The sequence below is a fragment of the Piliocolobus tephrosceles genome, chromosome 10, assembly GCF_002776525.5.
Source record: "Piliocolobus tephrosceles isolate RC106 chromosome 10, ASM277652v3, whole genome shotgun sequence".
In the NCBI taxonomy this organism is placed as follows: Eukaryota; Metazoa; Chordata; class Mammalia; order Primates; family Cercopithecidae; genus Piliocolobus; species Piliocolobus tephrosceles.
Window position 1 is genome coordinate 27006814 of NC_045443.1, and position 16196 is coordinate 27023009.

Genomic DNA, 16196 nt, shown 5'->3' on the forward strand with positions numbered 1-16196 from the left:
GCCATCAGAGAAATGCAAATCAAAACCACAATGAGATACCATCTCACACCAGTTAGAATGGCAATCATTAAAAAATCAGGAAACAATAGGTGTTGGAGAGGATGTGGAGAAATAGGAACACTTTTACACTGTTGGTGGGATTGTAAACTAGTTCAACCATTATGGAAAACAGTATGGCGATTCCTCAAGGATCTAGAACTAGATGTACCATACGACCCAGCCATCCCACTACTGGGTATATACCCAAAGGATTATAAATTATGCTACTACAAAGACACATGCACACGTATGTTTATTGCGGCACTATTCACAATAGCAAAGACTTGGAATCAACCCAAATGTCCATCAGTGACAGACTGGATTAAGAAAATGTGGCACATATACACCATGGAATACTATGCAGCCATAAAAAAGGATGAGTTTGCGTCCTTTGTAGGGACATGGATGCAGCTGGAAACCATCATTCTTAGCAAATTATCACAAGAAGAGAAAACCAAACACCGCATGTTCTCACTCATAGGTGGGAACTGAACAATGAGCTCACTTGGACTCGGGAAGGGGAACATCACACACTGGGGCCTATCATGGGGAGGGGGGAGGGGGGAGGGATTGCATTGGGGAGTTATACCTGATATAAATGATGAATTGATGGGTGCTGATGAGTTGATGGGTGCAGCACACCAACATGGCACATGTATACATATGTAACCTGAACGTTATGCACATGTACCCTAGAACTTAAAGTATAAAAAAAAAAAAAAAAAAAAAGTATTTTTATTCATAACTCAAATTGTGGGAAATAGAAGTTATCCTTTCTTCATGATAACAAAGAACAGTTTAATTTTCATTATTAAAGTTACTTACATTGCTGAATTTATTTAGAAGACATATTATTGTAGTAAATAAAATCTCACTTAAAGAATTGATCACTATCTCAAAAATGAAAACCAAAACCCTCTCTTTGTATATTTTATACCAAGTAAATATTAGAATGAATTAGTTTGATAGATAAATGAAAAAACAAATCAGAATTCAGTTGATACAAATAAACAGAATTCAGTTGATACTTCTCCACGTAGTGTAACTTAATCTAAACCCAAACTTTAAAAAACATAATTTCATATTTTCAATATCAGATAGCCTCACATGGATGATATGGAGGAGTCCACACTCACATATGGTACTGTTATCACAAACTATATCTGGCAATCGAAATATAATAGAGAAGCCTCAAGCTCACCAACACCAAAGAAAGGTTGCACTTTGGTTTGTGGAAATAGCTCCTGCTGTTTACAGGACTGGTCTCTACTCATCACGTCCATAAGTAGTCAGATGCTGTAACTCACAAAGATTCATCATAGAAGGTCTCTATATACAGTTAAGGAAAGATCATTAAGGAGCAGTATTAAGTGAAAAGATGAATAGGCAGAGCAAGGCATGTAGTATGCTCATTTGTGTAAAAATGTGAGGGAGAGAATAGGAGTATCTGCACAAAGGAATGTCTCCAGTGCACACCTGAGGAAGAAGAAGGGTAGAAATTGGGCAAATGAAATAAAAAAAGTAGAAGAGAGATTTTTCACAATATATCTTTACATTGTTTTCTATCTTTGAACCATGAATTGGTATCCCTTTAAAAAATTAAATTATGAGGAAAAACAAATGAAAGTCAACATGACGTAAGCATATTCCCAATCCCCTTTCTCCCTAGGAAAACACGTGCTGTTGCACATGACACCAAGGCAGCTCCAAGTCACAGGGCCATGTAGAGGCCTGAGTCACCATCCATACTCTAAAATACTGGGAGCTTGATACCACATTTTGCCAGTGCTGCATCTGGTCTTCCAATTACATTTTTTTCTTTATTTCTTCTAAAGAAAAAATTAAAAAAACAATACATGTGCAGAACGTGCAGGCTTGTTACATAGGTATACCTGTGCCCTGGTAGCTTACTGCACCTACTGACCCATCCTCTAAGTCCCCTCCCCTCACCCCCCAACCCCCGACAGGCCCTGAGGTGTGTTGTTCCCCTCTCTGTGTCCATGTGTTCTCAACTTCCAATTTCTTAAAGAATAATTGGATTTGGTTTAGTATTTTATTATCATCTGTGCCATGTAAATCCTAGCCAATAAGTTTCTAAATACAGTGACTTTTTTTTTTTTTTTTTTTTTTTTTTTTTTTTTTTTTTGAGACAGAGTCTCGCTCTGTCGCCCAGGCTGGAGTGCAGTGGCGCGATCTCGGCTCACTACAAGCTCCGCCTCCCGGGTTTACGCCATTCTCCTGCCTCAGCCTCCGGAGTAGCTGGGACTACAGGCGCCCGCCATCTCGCCCGGCTAGTTTTTTGTATTTTTAGTAGAGACGGGGTTTCACCGTGTAGACCAAGATGGTCTCGATCTCCTGACCTCGTGATCCACCCGTCTCGGCCTCCTAAAGTGCTGGGATTACAGGCTTGAGCCACCGCGCCCGGCCTATAGTGACATATTTTAACCATGTCCTTCCAATTCGAGAATACTTTTGGTTGCACCTACATTAGCTGCTCTAAGTCTTGCTATTTTACTATAGTTGTCTGTAAGCTTTGGGTCAATCCATATATTTATTTCAAAACACCACCCATAAAGCTGTATATATATATATATGGTTTTAAATACATATATATTTAAATATATATAATATATATAAATGTGTGTATATATAAGTATATGTGTGTGTGTGTGTATACATATATATATAGAGAGAGAGAGAGTTTTTTCTTTTTTTTTTGAGATGGGGATCTTGCTCTGTCACCCAGGCTGGAGTACAGTGGCACAATCTCAACTCACTGCAACCTCTGCTTCCCAGGATCAAGAGATTCTCCTGCCTCAGCCTCCCGAGTAGCTGGGATTACAGACGTGCACCATCACACCCAGCTAATTTTTGTATTTTTAGTAGATACGGGGTTTCACTATGTTGGTCAGGCTAGTTTTGAACTCCTGACCTCAGGTGATTCGCCTGCCTCAGCCTCCCAAAGTGCTGGGATTACAGGTGTGAGCCACTGTGCCCAGCCTAACATTGTATATATTTTTAAGAGACCAATCATATAGCCAAAATGTTCCTTGATATCTGTGAAACAGCTTCCAGTGGTTCATAAAAATCGTATTCGTAAGTAGAATCTAATATTAATTCAGTAGTTTTCAGGTCCTCATTCTTTCTTATTCTTGACAATGATTACCTTGCCTAACCAAGCTGAATAAAACTTGCAAGTGAAATGGATAAAATACCAATCATGTGAAATAAAAAGAATATTAAGAAGTGCCAGGGAGAAAACAAAAAGGTCTAAGAAGTAGTCCCTATTCTCATGGAATTCATACCCAATTAGATAATTTAGCAAATATGGAATATGGTAATATTTTCAGAATAGTGAAGCTCAGGATGTGATTCACAGATGGGATCAGGTGCTTTCTGAGAAGCTATGTATTTAATATAGAACTTGAGGGGGACAGAGCGAGACTCTGTCTCAAAAAAAAAAAAAGAATTTGAGGGTGAAGACATTTTCTGCCACATCCTAGGATCAGCCATCACATTCACTCTAGTACACAAACATGTTTTTTATAAATTGCAATTCCAAAAGCACTTCTGTTGATTCTATGTAAGAGCCATGTAAGATTCAAGCTGAGATTTTGCTGAAAATAAAGAGGGATATAACATCACCAGCAGCTACCCTTCTTTTGAAGTGGCACCTGGTATGGTGAAAAGAACATCACAGTAGGAATCTAAACCCCAGGGTTCTAGTTCCACCAAAGCTACAAATTCAAGGCACACACTTTTTCTAAAATGGCGAAGTCTACTTGCTGTTTGAAGAGTTTCTTTTTGCAAGAGTTAAAATTTTCTCTTCATTTAAAGAATATCTGACCTTTATTCCCTTTTAAAACCTACTATAAAGGTAAAGAACCCAAGATTTCTTAGATCAAAATTGAAAATGAAAAATTAACTACTCAACCATGGGAAGATACATAAAAAGAAAAAAAGAAAAAAGAAAAATGAAATATTTATGTTCTCTGCTAATAGCTGTCCCTAGTGACTTTGCAGTTCAACCGCAACCACGGGCTTTGTATACAGCTGAAAGTAGAGGGATCCATGAGTCTATTTTCTCCCCAAAACCATCCATCTCACAATTCCATAAGATATATCATAAAGTTGCCCTTAAGTAGTAGGAACTATTACCTTTTGAAGACAGGGTTTCCTTTCTCCCAGACAATCATGACCCTATTTATTGCATTTCATGTGGGTCATAGAACATCTTGCTGGATGTGAAAACCTTATCTTAAAATATCATCTTAAAACCTCATCTATTGTTCTTGGTTTGTTTGTTTGTTTGTTTGTTTGAGACGGAGTCTCACTCTGTCGTCCAGGCTGGAGTGTAGTGGCACGATCTCGGCTCACTGCAAGCTCCTGGGTTCACGCCATTCTCCTGCCTCAGCCTCCCAAGCGGCTGGGACTACAGGCGCCCACCACCACACCCAGCTAATTTTTTTTTTCTTTTTTTTTTCTTTTTTTTGTTTTGAGATGGAGCCTTGCTCTGTCGCCCAGGCTGGAGTGCAGTGGCGCAATCTCGGCTCACTGCAAACTCCACCTCCCGGGTTCACGCCATTCTCCTGCCTCAGCCTCCCAAGTAGCTAGGACTACAGGTGCCTGCCACCACACCCGGCTAATTTTTTGTATTTTTAGTAGAGACGGGGGTTCACCGTGTTAGCCAGGATGGTCTTGATCTCCTGATCTCGTGATCCACCTGCCTCAGCCTCCCAAAGTGCTGGGATTACAGGCGTGAGCCACTGTGCCCGGCCTCATCTATTGTTAAATAGTAAAATAGCATTTTAAAAGTCCTCTAAACATTGCAATTTCCTCTTTCTAATTTAATATGTTTTTAAGGAAAATCAGTATTTGTTGCACCACTGGTTATGAAGTGACCGTATTTCCAACTGCCTTTCACATAGTCAGTTTATATTTTAGAAATATGCTACCTATTTTAGGGGGAAAAAATGAGTATTACAATACAATTATTTATGTGACCAATATAGGACAGTGGGTGTGCTTATGCTTTCAGCAACTGTAATTACACACAAAAGCTACACAGTGGCAAACAAAAACAGTGAGCTGTTTCAGCAAAAAGCAGTGTGGAAGGTTGTTTCAGCCATGCTTTCTGAAGCACATCAAGATAAGGAGAACTCCTGTATTGCACTTAACAATTACATTGTCCATTTTACCAAGATTGAGTGCTTGGGTGGTAGGTTTTGTTTCACTTTGTTTTTACAGTACAACTAATTATTTGAAATAGTTCATTACATTCAACTCTCTATTGACTGTGTAAAAGCAGCAAGGAAAATAATAGATAAAATGAATAAATAAGCAGATAGGATGAATTAATATAATCCACAACTAATCTAAAAACTCCAATTCATTCAATTATTTCATCACATTCCTTCCGAGCTTGAGCTCAGGTTTTGTTTGTTTTCATATTTAATTTTCACAGACCTCCTGTAGACAGGGACACTATTCAGTGGAGGGCTGGGGATGGGAACAAGCATCGCAAGAAAGGGCCTCAAAGGCACAAGTTGTTCGTAAACTACACAATCAGTCCCTGAACAATTGAGAGTTGATTGTAATGAACTATTTAATGAAACTAAAATGTGTATCATGCTCACAGCACACATCACCTGATGTCAAAAGAAAAAAAAAGTAGGATTTATTTTTTTAAGAAATCCAACCAACACAAGACTTAAAGTGCATCACATTCCTGCATGCCATGCTTCTACCAAACCTTACCAAAGGAAGATATCACCAGATAATGTATTAACCAAATTAAATCCAGAAGCTTGCATCCTGTGGAATTGAATTTGTACTTCAAAATTCACTGGAAAAATTAGATTCACTATAAAGACATTCGTAAGACAAGAAATATCCAAAACACATTTAAAATGTAATCAAAGTTTCAACTGAAAAAAAAAACTCCATCAGAATAATTATACTTTTATACTGCTTTGAATTCATGCTAATTTTTTAAAATCTTAACTACTGATCCCCCGATGCAATATTGGCAGGTATTTATGAAACTTATTCAGCGCTCAGTGTCTAGCAGCATTTCCTGAGCATCATCCATGTGCTAAGGACTCTCACCCAATATTTTATTTATTACACACAAAAATATCACACTCTTGATCTTATTGACTATTACTCATAATTTATTCTCTATTTTATAAAGTAGCAGAAAATATTTTAGCAACCACTAAAATTTACATGCAATACACACATATTCCACAACATTTTTAAAAAATTTTTTTAGAGACAAGGTCTCGCTATGTTGCCCAGGCTGGTCTTGAATTGGTGGGCTCAAGTGATTCTCCTGCCTCAGTGCCCCAACTAGTCCACAATATATCATAAACATAGTTGTCATCAATGAGCAGATGCCAACCTTCAGCTCCTCTACTCCATCTCTTTTAGGACTTTTAGACTGCCAGCAGCTGGCCATAGAGCCAGTAAATGGAATCCTGTCATGATTCACGGTGCCACTCCATTCATTCAAAGGGCACACACTATTTCCTAAACACAGACCAAGCTCCCTCCTGATTAGGCAAAAAGGTAAATTCTCCTTCTCTTTTAAAAGTCTCAGCCAATATTAAGGTTGCTTAAGTTCTTTCACACAAATTCTAGCTGGAAGATTTTAAATGAATCTGAAGTTTGTCTTATGATTTCTGAGCACAATTTGTACTATAAATAAACATGTTTAACCTAGTAGATACTAACATAAAAATCATGTGTTGAGCAAAAACTATATTTTCTTTTTTGTACTTTCTGGATCCTCTTACTTACTATGAATTATTTTCTTTATGAACCCACTATTTCCCTCTTAATCGTATATTACATACATTGTCACCCTCGCTTCTCAGCTTCCAGAAGGGATGAATATAAAACCAAGACCCTTCGTTTCCTGCAGCATCCAAGGACACACGCATGGCATTCTTCTCCAGTAAAGCAGGCAATCTCTTGTTGACAGTAAGATATTTGTTGCTTTTTATATGCAGTAGCTATAGGGAAAAGACATAGATTACCACCTTTATTCTTTGCTCTCCTCTGATAATTACATTCATATGTTTTATACATATATATTCATCTAACATGGCTTGCGGTGAAAGTTAAACAAAGGAGTATTTTCAGCCTCCACACTCACCATTTTCCTACTTGACTTTCTTTGGGTTCTTCTTCCCCTTCACCCCAATTCTGCTTCATAATGAAGTGGGCATAACAGGGAGCAAAAAAAAAAAAAAAAAGAGGGGACCCCTCCGAATGATTTTCATCTACTGATAAATACTGGCTAAAACTAGGTTTTCCAAAGGAGACCTTGAGTTTCCCCAAAAGCACATCCTTTCTCAACACCTGCACAGCCACAAAACAGCATATACTAAAGAAAGGCCAAGAAACTCAAATAATGCACCGGCCCACTTAGTATTATTAACCAGCCCTGCCCACAGTCAGCCCTGATTCTTCCTCTGTAAGGAGGCAGCTGCTCATCCTAAATAGGCTCTACACCTTCTGCCAGGGGATGCTGACCCTACCCCCTCCCAGATGAGTGTAAAAGCATCACTTCTCAGATGTTTTTGGACTTTGTGAACAAAATCTTACCAAAATATAATTCTACTGAGTAGCAAAACCAAAATAAAATACTCTTTCCATCTATTATTACAATCATTTCAAAGAACAGTGGTCATTTTAGTACTCACAATATAAGAAAGAAATTATCTCAAAATAAAGGACAGTTCTTTAAATTAAAAAAAAAAAAAAACCAGCATTTTGAAATGCTCATTATCATACTCTTGGGTCCTTATGTTACCATAAACCAACAGAAACCCTCCTGGGCTGGCCTTTGGGATCCGCCATGTTAAAGAACATGGCTCAGCCCCTCACTGACCAAGCTAACATTTGCACTTCAGGTACTTGACAAGGAACATAAGTTCCACTTGCTGACATTTAATCAAAACTTGGTTAAGAGAAACTCTATTTATGAAGGATTGCCCCAGGGACATCCAGCCCACTCAGGCTGCAGGTTTCACATTATCCATCATTCGATTAAGTCATACATTCAGAGAGCTGCCGACCCAGCTTCTCTCATCTTACCCCAACAGTGCACTGCTTTGACTGCCCTGTGCTCTGGCATTTTGCCATTGGCCAATAACAAAATATCAGGGATATTATTTTAAAAAACAGCTCTATGAAATGCCTCATTGTAGCATTTACTGTAAGGAAGCTGTCAAGGCTATTGTTTACTATATTACACAGTGTTCTCTTTATGAGGATACATAGGAGAAACACTTCCCTGGTCTTACTCCTGGGAACAGCTGTGCTTCTCGACCTCTCATTTGGCTCTGTGCTGCAGATCTCCTAGCCAATGCTGTAACAGACTATGCTTCCCTATGGCTAAGTGGGCAAGAAAAAGCCTTCAAGTCAAAATTTACCAGACTTTACAACATGGTTTTTATAAACATGCCTCACCCCTGATTTCAGTTTATTCATCCAACCATGATTTTCCCTGTGACCCAACTGCTTTATTTATTTCTATTTTATCTCACTATGTGCTCTGAATTTTGGAAAGTGCCTGACATTCTTTTTTGAAAAAGGTGGGGCACATATTAGCAAATAACCAAGTAAGAAGCTAAAAAGATCTAAATGAAACACAGGAAAGGAATGCAGCTGAGATAAAACAGTGTGTGCATACTAATTGAAATAGAAGACCTTCGAATAACAATTCAAGGATGACTTCCAGCTGAAAGTGAAAACTTTTCTCTTTTCACAAAATGAAAAGCTAAGCTCCGTATGTTAAACATGGTCCTATTAAGCTAAAGGACTATTTTAAAGAACAGGCCTTTAGAAATTGTTTCCTGACCCTCTTCTTTTTGATGTAATAACTTGTGCATACCTCCAGATAAGATCACTTCTTTATGTGTAAATATCAGATTTATTCTTAAACATACAGAATAGTGCACTGAATATCAACTAAATACATCACAATACATCACAACATCTATAATTCCCATCAAAGAACAAACTGTTGTCTCTCAAAATTTTAATGCAGTTTGGCTTTCCTGCCAACTTATTGATCAACTCCCCATAAAATACCTCGTTTAAGATAAAATACTTACTTGTATAACATTACTGTATTTCACAATTTCTCCCAACAGCTTCTTATTCTCTGATTCATTTTGTTTTTGTTCCAGTTCTGCAGCATGCTATAAGATGATTATCAAATATTCAGTGTGGAAATATAGTAAACAGAGTGCAGTAACTGACAAAGACATATTTTTTTAGGAACAAGACTATAGCCAGGAATAAAATAGGCTAGCAGTAGAGTCAGGACTGTAATCTTGGTTTAGGTGTTTTGTTTTGCTTTATGTTTCCATCATATCATATTGTCTTTCAGATTATCACATCATATTCACCCAGGTACTTGCAAACTTGGGGAGTGGATGACTCCCCAAAGGGAGCAGTAATTAAATAAATGATTATAATACAGTGTGATGATTTCTCAATGTATGCTGAAATGCCCTCCAACATGTCTTGGGCCACTTTTATGTTGGACATTTCCGAAAAGTACTAGGCTCTTTGTTCTTATAAGATTACTTTAAGAAGGTATATTGCTAGAAAAGCCAATCAGGATAATAGGAGAATTTCCAAAGTCTTGAGAAGTACAGTTCTTAATTCTGAAAGTAACAGGAATTTTAATGAGGCAAAATTAAGTTCTATCAAATTTACACTCAGACAAACCATAAACAATGGTCTTTCAATTATTTTTCTCCATAGTCTTTCAGGAAAAATATCAAGGATTATGTCAAGTAAAATATAACTGGATTTAATATTCTTACAGAGATTCTGAATTGGTTTTCATTTTGATGGGAAGCTTTGAATTAGTCTGGCACACCCTAAAAAACAGCAGCAATAACGCGCTACCTACATGCCAGGAAATAAATGGTCACACCCTATTACTTGAAAAGCCCTTTTACTATCAATGTGCTGCTATATGTATTCTAAACCTCTATGTATTGGGTGAAAGGACAAAGCTAGAAAGCTCCAAATACATCTATTGTTATTGCTGTACTTGGTTAGCCTAAGCCAGACAATTGGAAGCCCGGTCCTTACCTGTAGTTTCTTCAGCAAGGCTGCCTCGGTGTGGTTCCCTTGTTTGGCTTGCTTGGCTTTCCAATATTGCTTCTGGGCAGAATATCGGTTCATAGGGCACACCTTGAAAAGGCAGTCTGTGACAAACCAACAAACGAAAACACTGTAACTAAGGCTACCAGCATTTCTTAGATTTCCCTTATAGCTCAGTTTTGGAATCTTGAAATCCCTTATTACACAGAACAGTTAAAAGTCATATAGTCCATCCTTCGGCCAACTCTCCACTCACTCTATAACATCCTTTTCAAATAATTATTTACACTCAGTTAAAATATCCCCTTCTTCATTAGTTTAAGTTTTTTAAAGACTACTATAGCCAGTGTATAAAGAAATCAAACCCATGTAATTGTGATATTATAGGGCATGGATTAATTATAATGGGGGACCTGGTCTTAGAAAGCAAATAGAATGAGATTAGTGACTTTCACTGCCTTATCTGACTTTGCACAATTAATACATAGTTGTGCTGTGTATATTTGACAGCCAAAATGATCTAGGAAGTAGATTCCAGCTGACCATTAGAGTCATTCACTCCCCAAGTTTCCAAATACCTAGGTGAATATGATGTGAAAATCTGAAAGACAGTATGATATGATGGAAACATAAAGCAAAATAAAACACGTAAACCAAGATTACAGTCCTGACTCTACTACTAAACATCAAGATAGAAAATCATACAGGAATATTACAGTTGTGATATCTCTAAGTCTAGAAGCAAAATAAACGTTTTATTTTCAATGAGGAGAATAAAAGAACTCAACAGTTTCGCCACATGCTAATGATTTTGTACACTGTGGAATAGATTACAATCTAGAATAAAAGTTAATTCTCAGTATTCGACCACAAAAGAGTAGTAATACAGAAAATTCAAACCTTATTTTCATTTTTCTCACAAAAAAACCGTGCGAGTTCAAAATAACTAATTTACTTTATTTTGACTGATGTGTTGATATTTAGGGTCATTCTCATTTGACAAATAACTATCACAAAAATAAAATTCAGTCAACTCAAATATCCACTTTAGCCACATTATTGATTATATTATATAATATGCTTGTGCCACCATTTTCCTTAAAATTGATTGTGTTTAAAAAGATGATATCTTTTCAAATATCACCTTCTCATGGTTCTAATGGCATAAATGATCAAGAAATATGGCTGTAAAATTTTTAAGGAATGTTGGAAAAACAAGACAATTATTATTTTTTTCTATACAAACACATATTCCATTGATTGTTCCACACCCCATATACAGACAAGGTAACAGCAAACTAATCTTAATTTCTAGTTTAAAGGGTACTGATATGGATGAGTAAATATAGGTAGTAGAAAACAGATACCTTCAAACTGCTGAAAGTAGGCTGAGAGGCCACTACAATTACAATATGATACAGGAATCAACACGCAGCACGTGTGTGACCAAAGACTGACAGCCTGGAAAATGTTTTCCTTGGCAGCGCATCATACAAGCCCTAAAAGTTATTTCCTGTACCTTAGCAACTACAAAGAAAATTTTACAAATTTCTTGAAGCACAAATCCACAGGTTGTTTACAAATATTTCCGTAAGAGTGCTCCCAATTTAATACAGCAGACTCTTTTGACTATCCTGTATTAGGCAAGTGGTAAAACTCTACACTGTCTGCATTCAGCAAAAGCACAAATCTATGATTAAGGGGAACTGAACTCCATAATCTGGAGTTTATGCTTCTGACTTTCTTCATGTATAAAAGGAAAGAGAAAAAATTGTGTTTCTCTCCATTATTACAGATTCCTAATTAAGCTCAATTGGAAATGATCCTTTAGCAGAGAAAATATTTTTGTAAATCCCAGACCACCTCAATAGCACTCCTAATTAGTGATATCTTTGGGGAGTCAGCATACTGGCTGTCAGGCCAAATGCTCCTGAGCGGTGGCTGAGGTGAAGTAAAGCCAAACATTCAGCCAAACTGTGTTTACTATAGTCCCCTACAGGGGGTCACGCCCTGCAGGAACAGGGGTTAAGCCTCAGACCCTGTCCTCAGAAAGCTCACGGTCTACTCGAAGCTTCACAAGGGAGCTGTGGAGAAGATGCTATGAGCCACAAAGATGCACGTGGCCAACTTCACAGGCAACAGAGGTCAGAAAAGACTTCCAAAAAGGAGAAGAAAGGAGAAAACACAGCCAAATTTTAAAGAACCAATACTCACTCAGCACAAGGGCAAGAGGGCTCCCATGCTGAGGTGAGGGGCATTCCAAACAGAGCCAGTGGCTGGTATGAAGGCAGAAAAGAATGCTAAGGGACCCCTAACCATGCAGGAAAATCACCACTGAGGTAGCAAAATAAAAATGGAATGGTAGGCTGATGTCAAAATCTACAGTGTTATGTTCTAGGCTAAGGAGGATGGACTATATCCCCTGGAAAATGCTGAACTCCTACAGACTTTGAAGCTCTTAGGGCATGTGAAAGATGGCATGAGCAAGGGGCAGGAAGGCCATCCCCAAAGCCTGTTGCTGTTGTGAAAAGACAGTAGCGATGGAACTGTACGGTAGTTTTGGGGTAGCCATACATGTAAAATAAAGCAGCCAAACCAGAGGCTTAATAATCGACTAGATGCAGGGGTGGGAAAAGGTGAGGGAAGGGTAAGTGCAGACAGTCAAATGAACAAGCTTCCACCCACTCTATCTGAAGTGCAAAGACTTGGGTTTCAAAAGCCCTTTTCATTTCAGGGCCTTGGTTTTACAGTCCCTCTCAGCAGCCTCCCACAGGGGACATCTCATTTTATATTACAGTAAATAATTGATCTGTTTCTGCATGGGAACTAATCTTGCAGGACTGTTCTGGATAATAGGAGGGAACGTGGGGCACACACAGACTTCTGCTAAAAAGCTTTCATTGGTGGCAGTAGGGTGTGTGCATGCTTAATTCTTTCTCTGCCTCCTTTAGAACACATTTTTAAAAATCTACTGTTCTTGGGCTGGTCACACATTTTGTCTGATTCTAAATTTACTGCATAATAAAAGTGCAAATACCTGCCACACCTAATTTACAGGGTTGCTGAGAAGAGCAAAAAGAAAATCTGTGTGAAAGTTCTCTGTGAACTTTAAAGTCCTATTATAAATGTAAGGCATTATTATTGATATTGCTTCATTCTTCCAGCAATAGCCTCACTAAGATGAAGAGATGACTAAAACCTTACAGAGCTCTCAGCAAAGAGTAATGAAAAGTAGTTTAAGTTCATTACAGATGCTGGATATTAGACCTTTGTTGGATGTATAGTTTGCAAAAATTTTCTCCCATTCTGTAGGTTGTCCGTTTACTCTGTTGATAGCTTCTTTTGCTGTGCAGAAGCTCTTTAGTTTAATTAGATCCCAGTTGTCAATTTTTGTTTTTGTTGCAATTGCTTCTGGAACTTAAACAAATTTACAAGTAAAAAGCAAACCACCCCATTAAAAAGTGGGCAAAGGACATGAACAGACACTTTTCAAAAGAAAACACACATGCGGCCAACAATCATATGAAAAAAAAGCTCAACATCACTGATCATTAGAGAAATGCAAATCAAAACCACAATGAGATACTATCTCACATCAGTCAGAATGGCTACGACTAAAGCATCAAAAAAAATAGATGCTAGTGAGGTTATGAAGAAAAATTAACACTTCTACACTGTTGGTGGGAGTGTAAAATAGTACAGCCATTGTGGAAGACAATTTCTCAAAGGCCAAAAGACAGAAATACCACTGGACCCAGCTATTTCATTACTGGGTATATGCCCAAAGGAATACGAACCATTCTGTTATGAAGACACATGCACACATACGTTCATTGCAGCACTATCCACGATAGCAAAGACATGGAATCAACCTAAATGCCCATCAGTCACAGACTGGATAAAGAAAACATGGTACATATAGACCATGGAATACTATGCAGCCACAAAAAAAGAATGAGATCATGTCTTTTTTCAGGGACACGAATGGAGCTGGAGGCCGTTTCCCTAGCAAGCTAATGCAGGAACAGAAAATCAGGTAAGTTACATTTAGCTCCCACTTATAAGTGGAGCTAAAAGATGAGAACACATGGACACATAGAGGAGAACAACTCACACTGGAGCCTTTTGGAGGGTGGAGGATGAGAGGAGGGAGAGGATCAGGAAAAATAACTAATGAGTACAAGGCTTAAACCTGGGTGATGAAATAATCTGTACAACAAACCCCCAAGACACAAGTTTACCTATGTAACAAAACAGCACTCGTAACCCTGAAGTTAAAATAAAAGTTTTTAAAAAAGGGGATAGAGAGGGAAGTTAGGCATGCAACTGGGAAGCTGAAATAAGCCAAGAAAAGAAAAAAGTCTCAGATGAAACCTGAACACACACCAACAGTGCCCAGTTAATGACAAGGTGTTCACCCCTTTGGTTTAAGATGCCACAGTGTGTCTTTGTATAAACTTCTCAAATTCCTTGGAACAAATACAGTAAGAAGAGGATTAAATCTTCATTATCATGTAATATCTTTTTAGAAATGCAGATGCCATCACTAACATCAGTAAGGGCGGAGCCTTTGACAAGCCTACTTTTTTTCAGTGTGCAGGATCACAGCTATTTCAGAGCAACCCGGTCTCACCTGCCCTCCTTATCCTGCTTCTAAACTCTCTAGTATTCCTTGATCTGTAGAAGTGTAATACTGTTAAGAAAAATGTTTTATGGAGTCCAATCAGAAACAGACTCAGTGTCATTTTTTAATTCTAACAACAATCTCTTCAGCATTTCAAGACTCAAGGAATAAAAAAAGGAAAGGTTTATCTCATAGACCGAGCATCAACAGCACAAATAAAAGGAAGTTATTTTTGTTTAATTCTTTTAAAAGCTTAACCTTAAGACCTGAGGCCAACAATTTTGCAGAATTACAAAAGTTCAGGAAATGTTAGTAATCCAACTAGACATATGTTCAGTCAGACAATATTATAAGAACAATGGCTTAGAATTACAACTTTTATTTATTTATTTTTTGAACAGTTATGGAAGGAAATTAAGCCACTCAGAAGTGTTCATTTTAAACTGATAGCATTGGTGGCATTTTAGCCTGCTTACTTACAAATGCTAGCAGAGGGAAGAAATACGAAAGCCATTCAAACAGTATGGAGCACGTAACCCACAGCACGTTAACACTGTAAGTCAAAGAGCCAATCTTTGCACAGGAAACCAGTCTAAACCTCCACTTACAATACCTGTCTAAATAGTTTTGAAATGTTTTGCTTTGTACCTGTGACGGTACTTTCTACAATATTTGTATCTGAGGCTACTCCTGAACCCCAGAAACTGACTTTAGGACTCTATTCAGGGCTATCATATGTAAAGTTCAAGTTATGTCTTGGCCAGCAGTATCGTTTGGCAATGGTGGAAAGAAAATTTGGTTTTTCATTTCTCCTTCCTCCTAAAGATGTCTTAAGATTTAAATGATGCAAGTGCCTGTCACAAGGCAGGCATTCAACAAATGGCTCTTTCATGGTAGCCTGTAAAAAACACCTCATAACCATAGGGAACATGGTTACCAAAGGCTTTATTCTCCCCACGTGGAGAAAGTTGGGGTGGGGAAAGCCTCGGGCACTTTTATTTCTTTCTTTTTAACTTAAAGTGGACCCAGGAGAGTTCAATGAAGACAATGGTCTCTGAGACAGAAAAGCAAGCTAGAACCTTCCCAATGATAAAATGGAAATGGTTTAAAAAAAAAAAAAAAACTCTCCTTAGGATAAGGGGCAGGCAGACAAGGAGCCACTAGCCACTAGAAAATAGAATTCAGGTCAGGCACAGTGGTTCATGCCTGTAATCCCAGCATTCTGGGAGGCTGATACGGAGGGATTGCTTGAAGCCAAGAGTTCAAGACCAGCCTGGGTGACAAATTGAGACCCTGTCTCTACGACAAATTTTTTTTTTAAATCAGCTGGGTGCAATGGTGCATGCCTGTAGTCCCAGCTACTTGGGAGGCTGAGACAAGAGGATCACTTGAGCCTAGGAGT

The 16196-nt window shown here is 38.1% G+C and overlaps 1 protein-coding gene across 2 annotated transcripts in view; it reads right to left on the reverse strand.

Moving 5' to 3' along the window:
• Nucleotides 1–16196, reverse strand: part of ITPR2 (inositol 1,4,5-trisphosphate receptor type 2) — a 492964-nt gene that overhangs the window by 387014 nt on the left and 89754 nt on the right. For both annotated transcript variants that reach the window (XM_023209041.2, XM_023209040.2), the window contains 3 exons: nt 10159–10274; nt 9165–9251; nt 6897–7055 (listed from right to left, as the gene is read on the reverse strand). In XM_023209041.2, the coding sequence (XP_023064809.1) occupies nt 6897–7055; nt 9165–9251; nt 10159–10251 (339 nt within the window). In that variant the 5' untranslated portion in view covers nt 10252–10274. The remainder of the gene's footprint in view (nt 1–6896; nt 7056–9164; nt 9252–10158; nt 10275–16196) is intronic.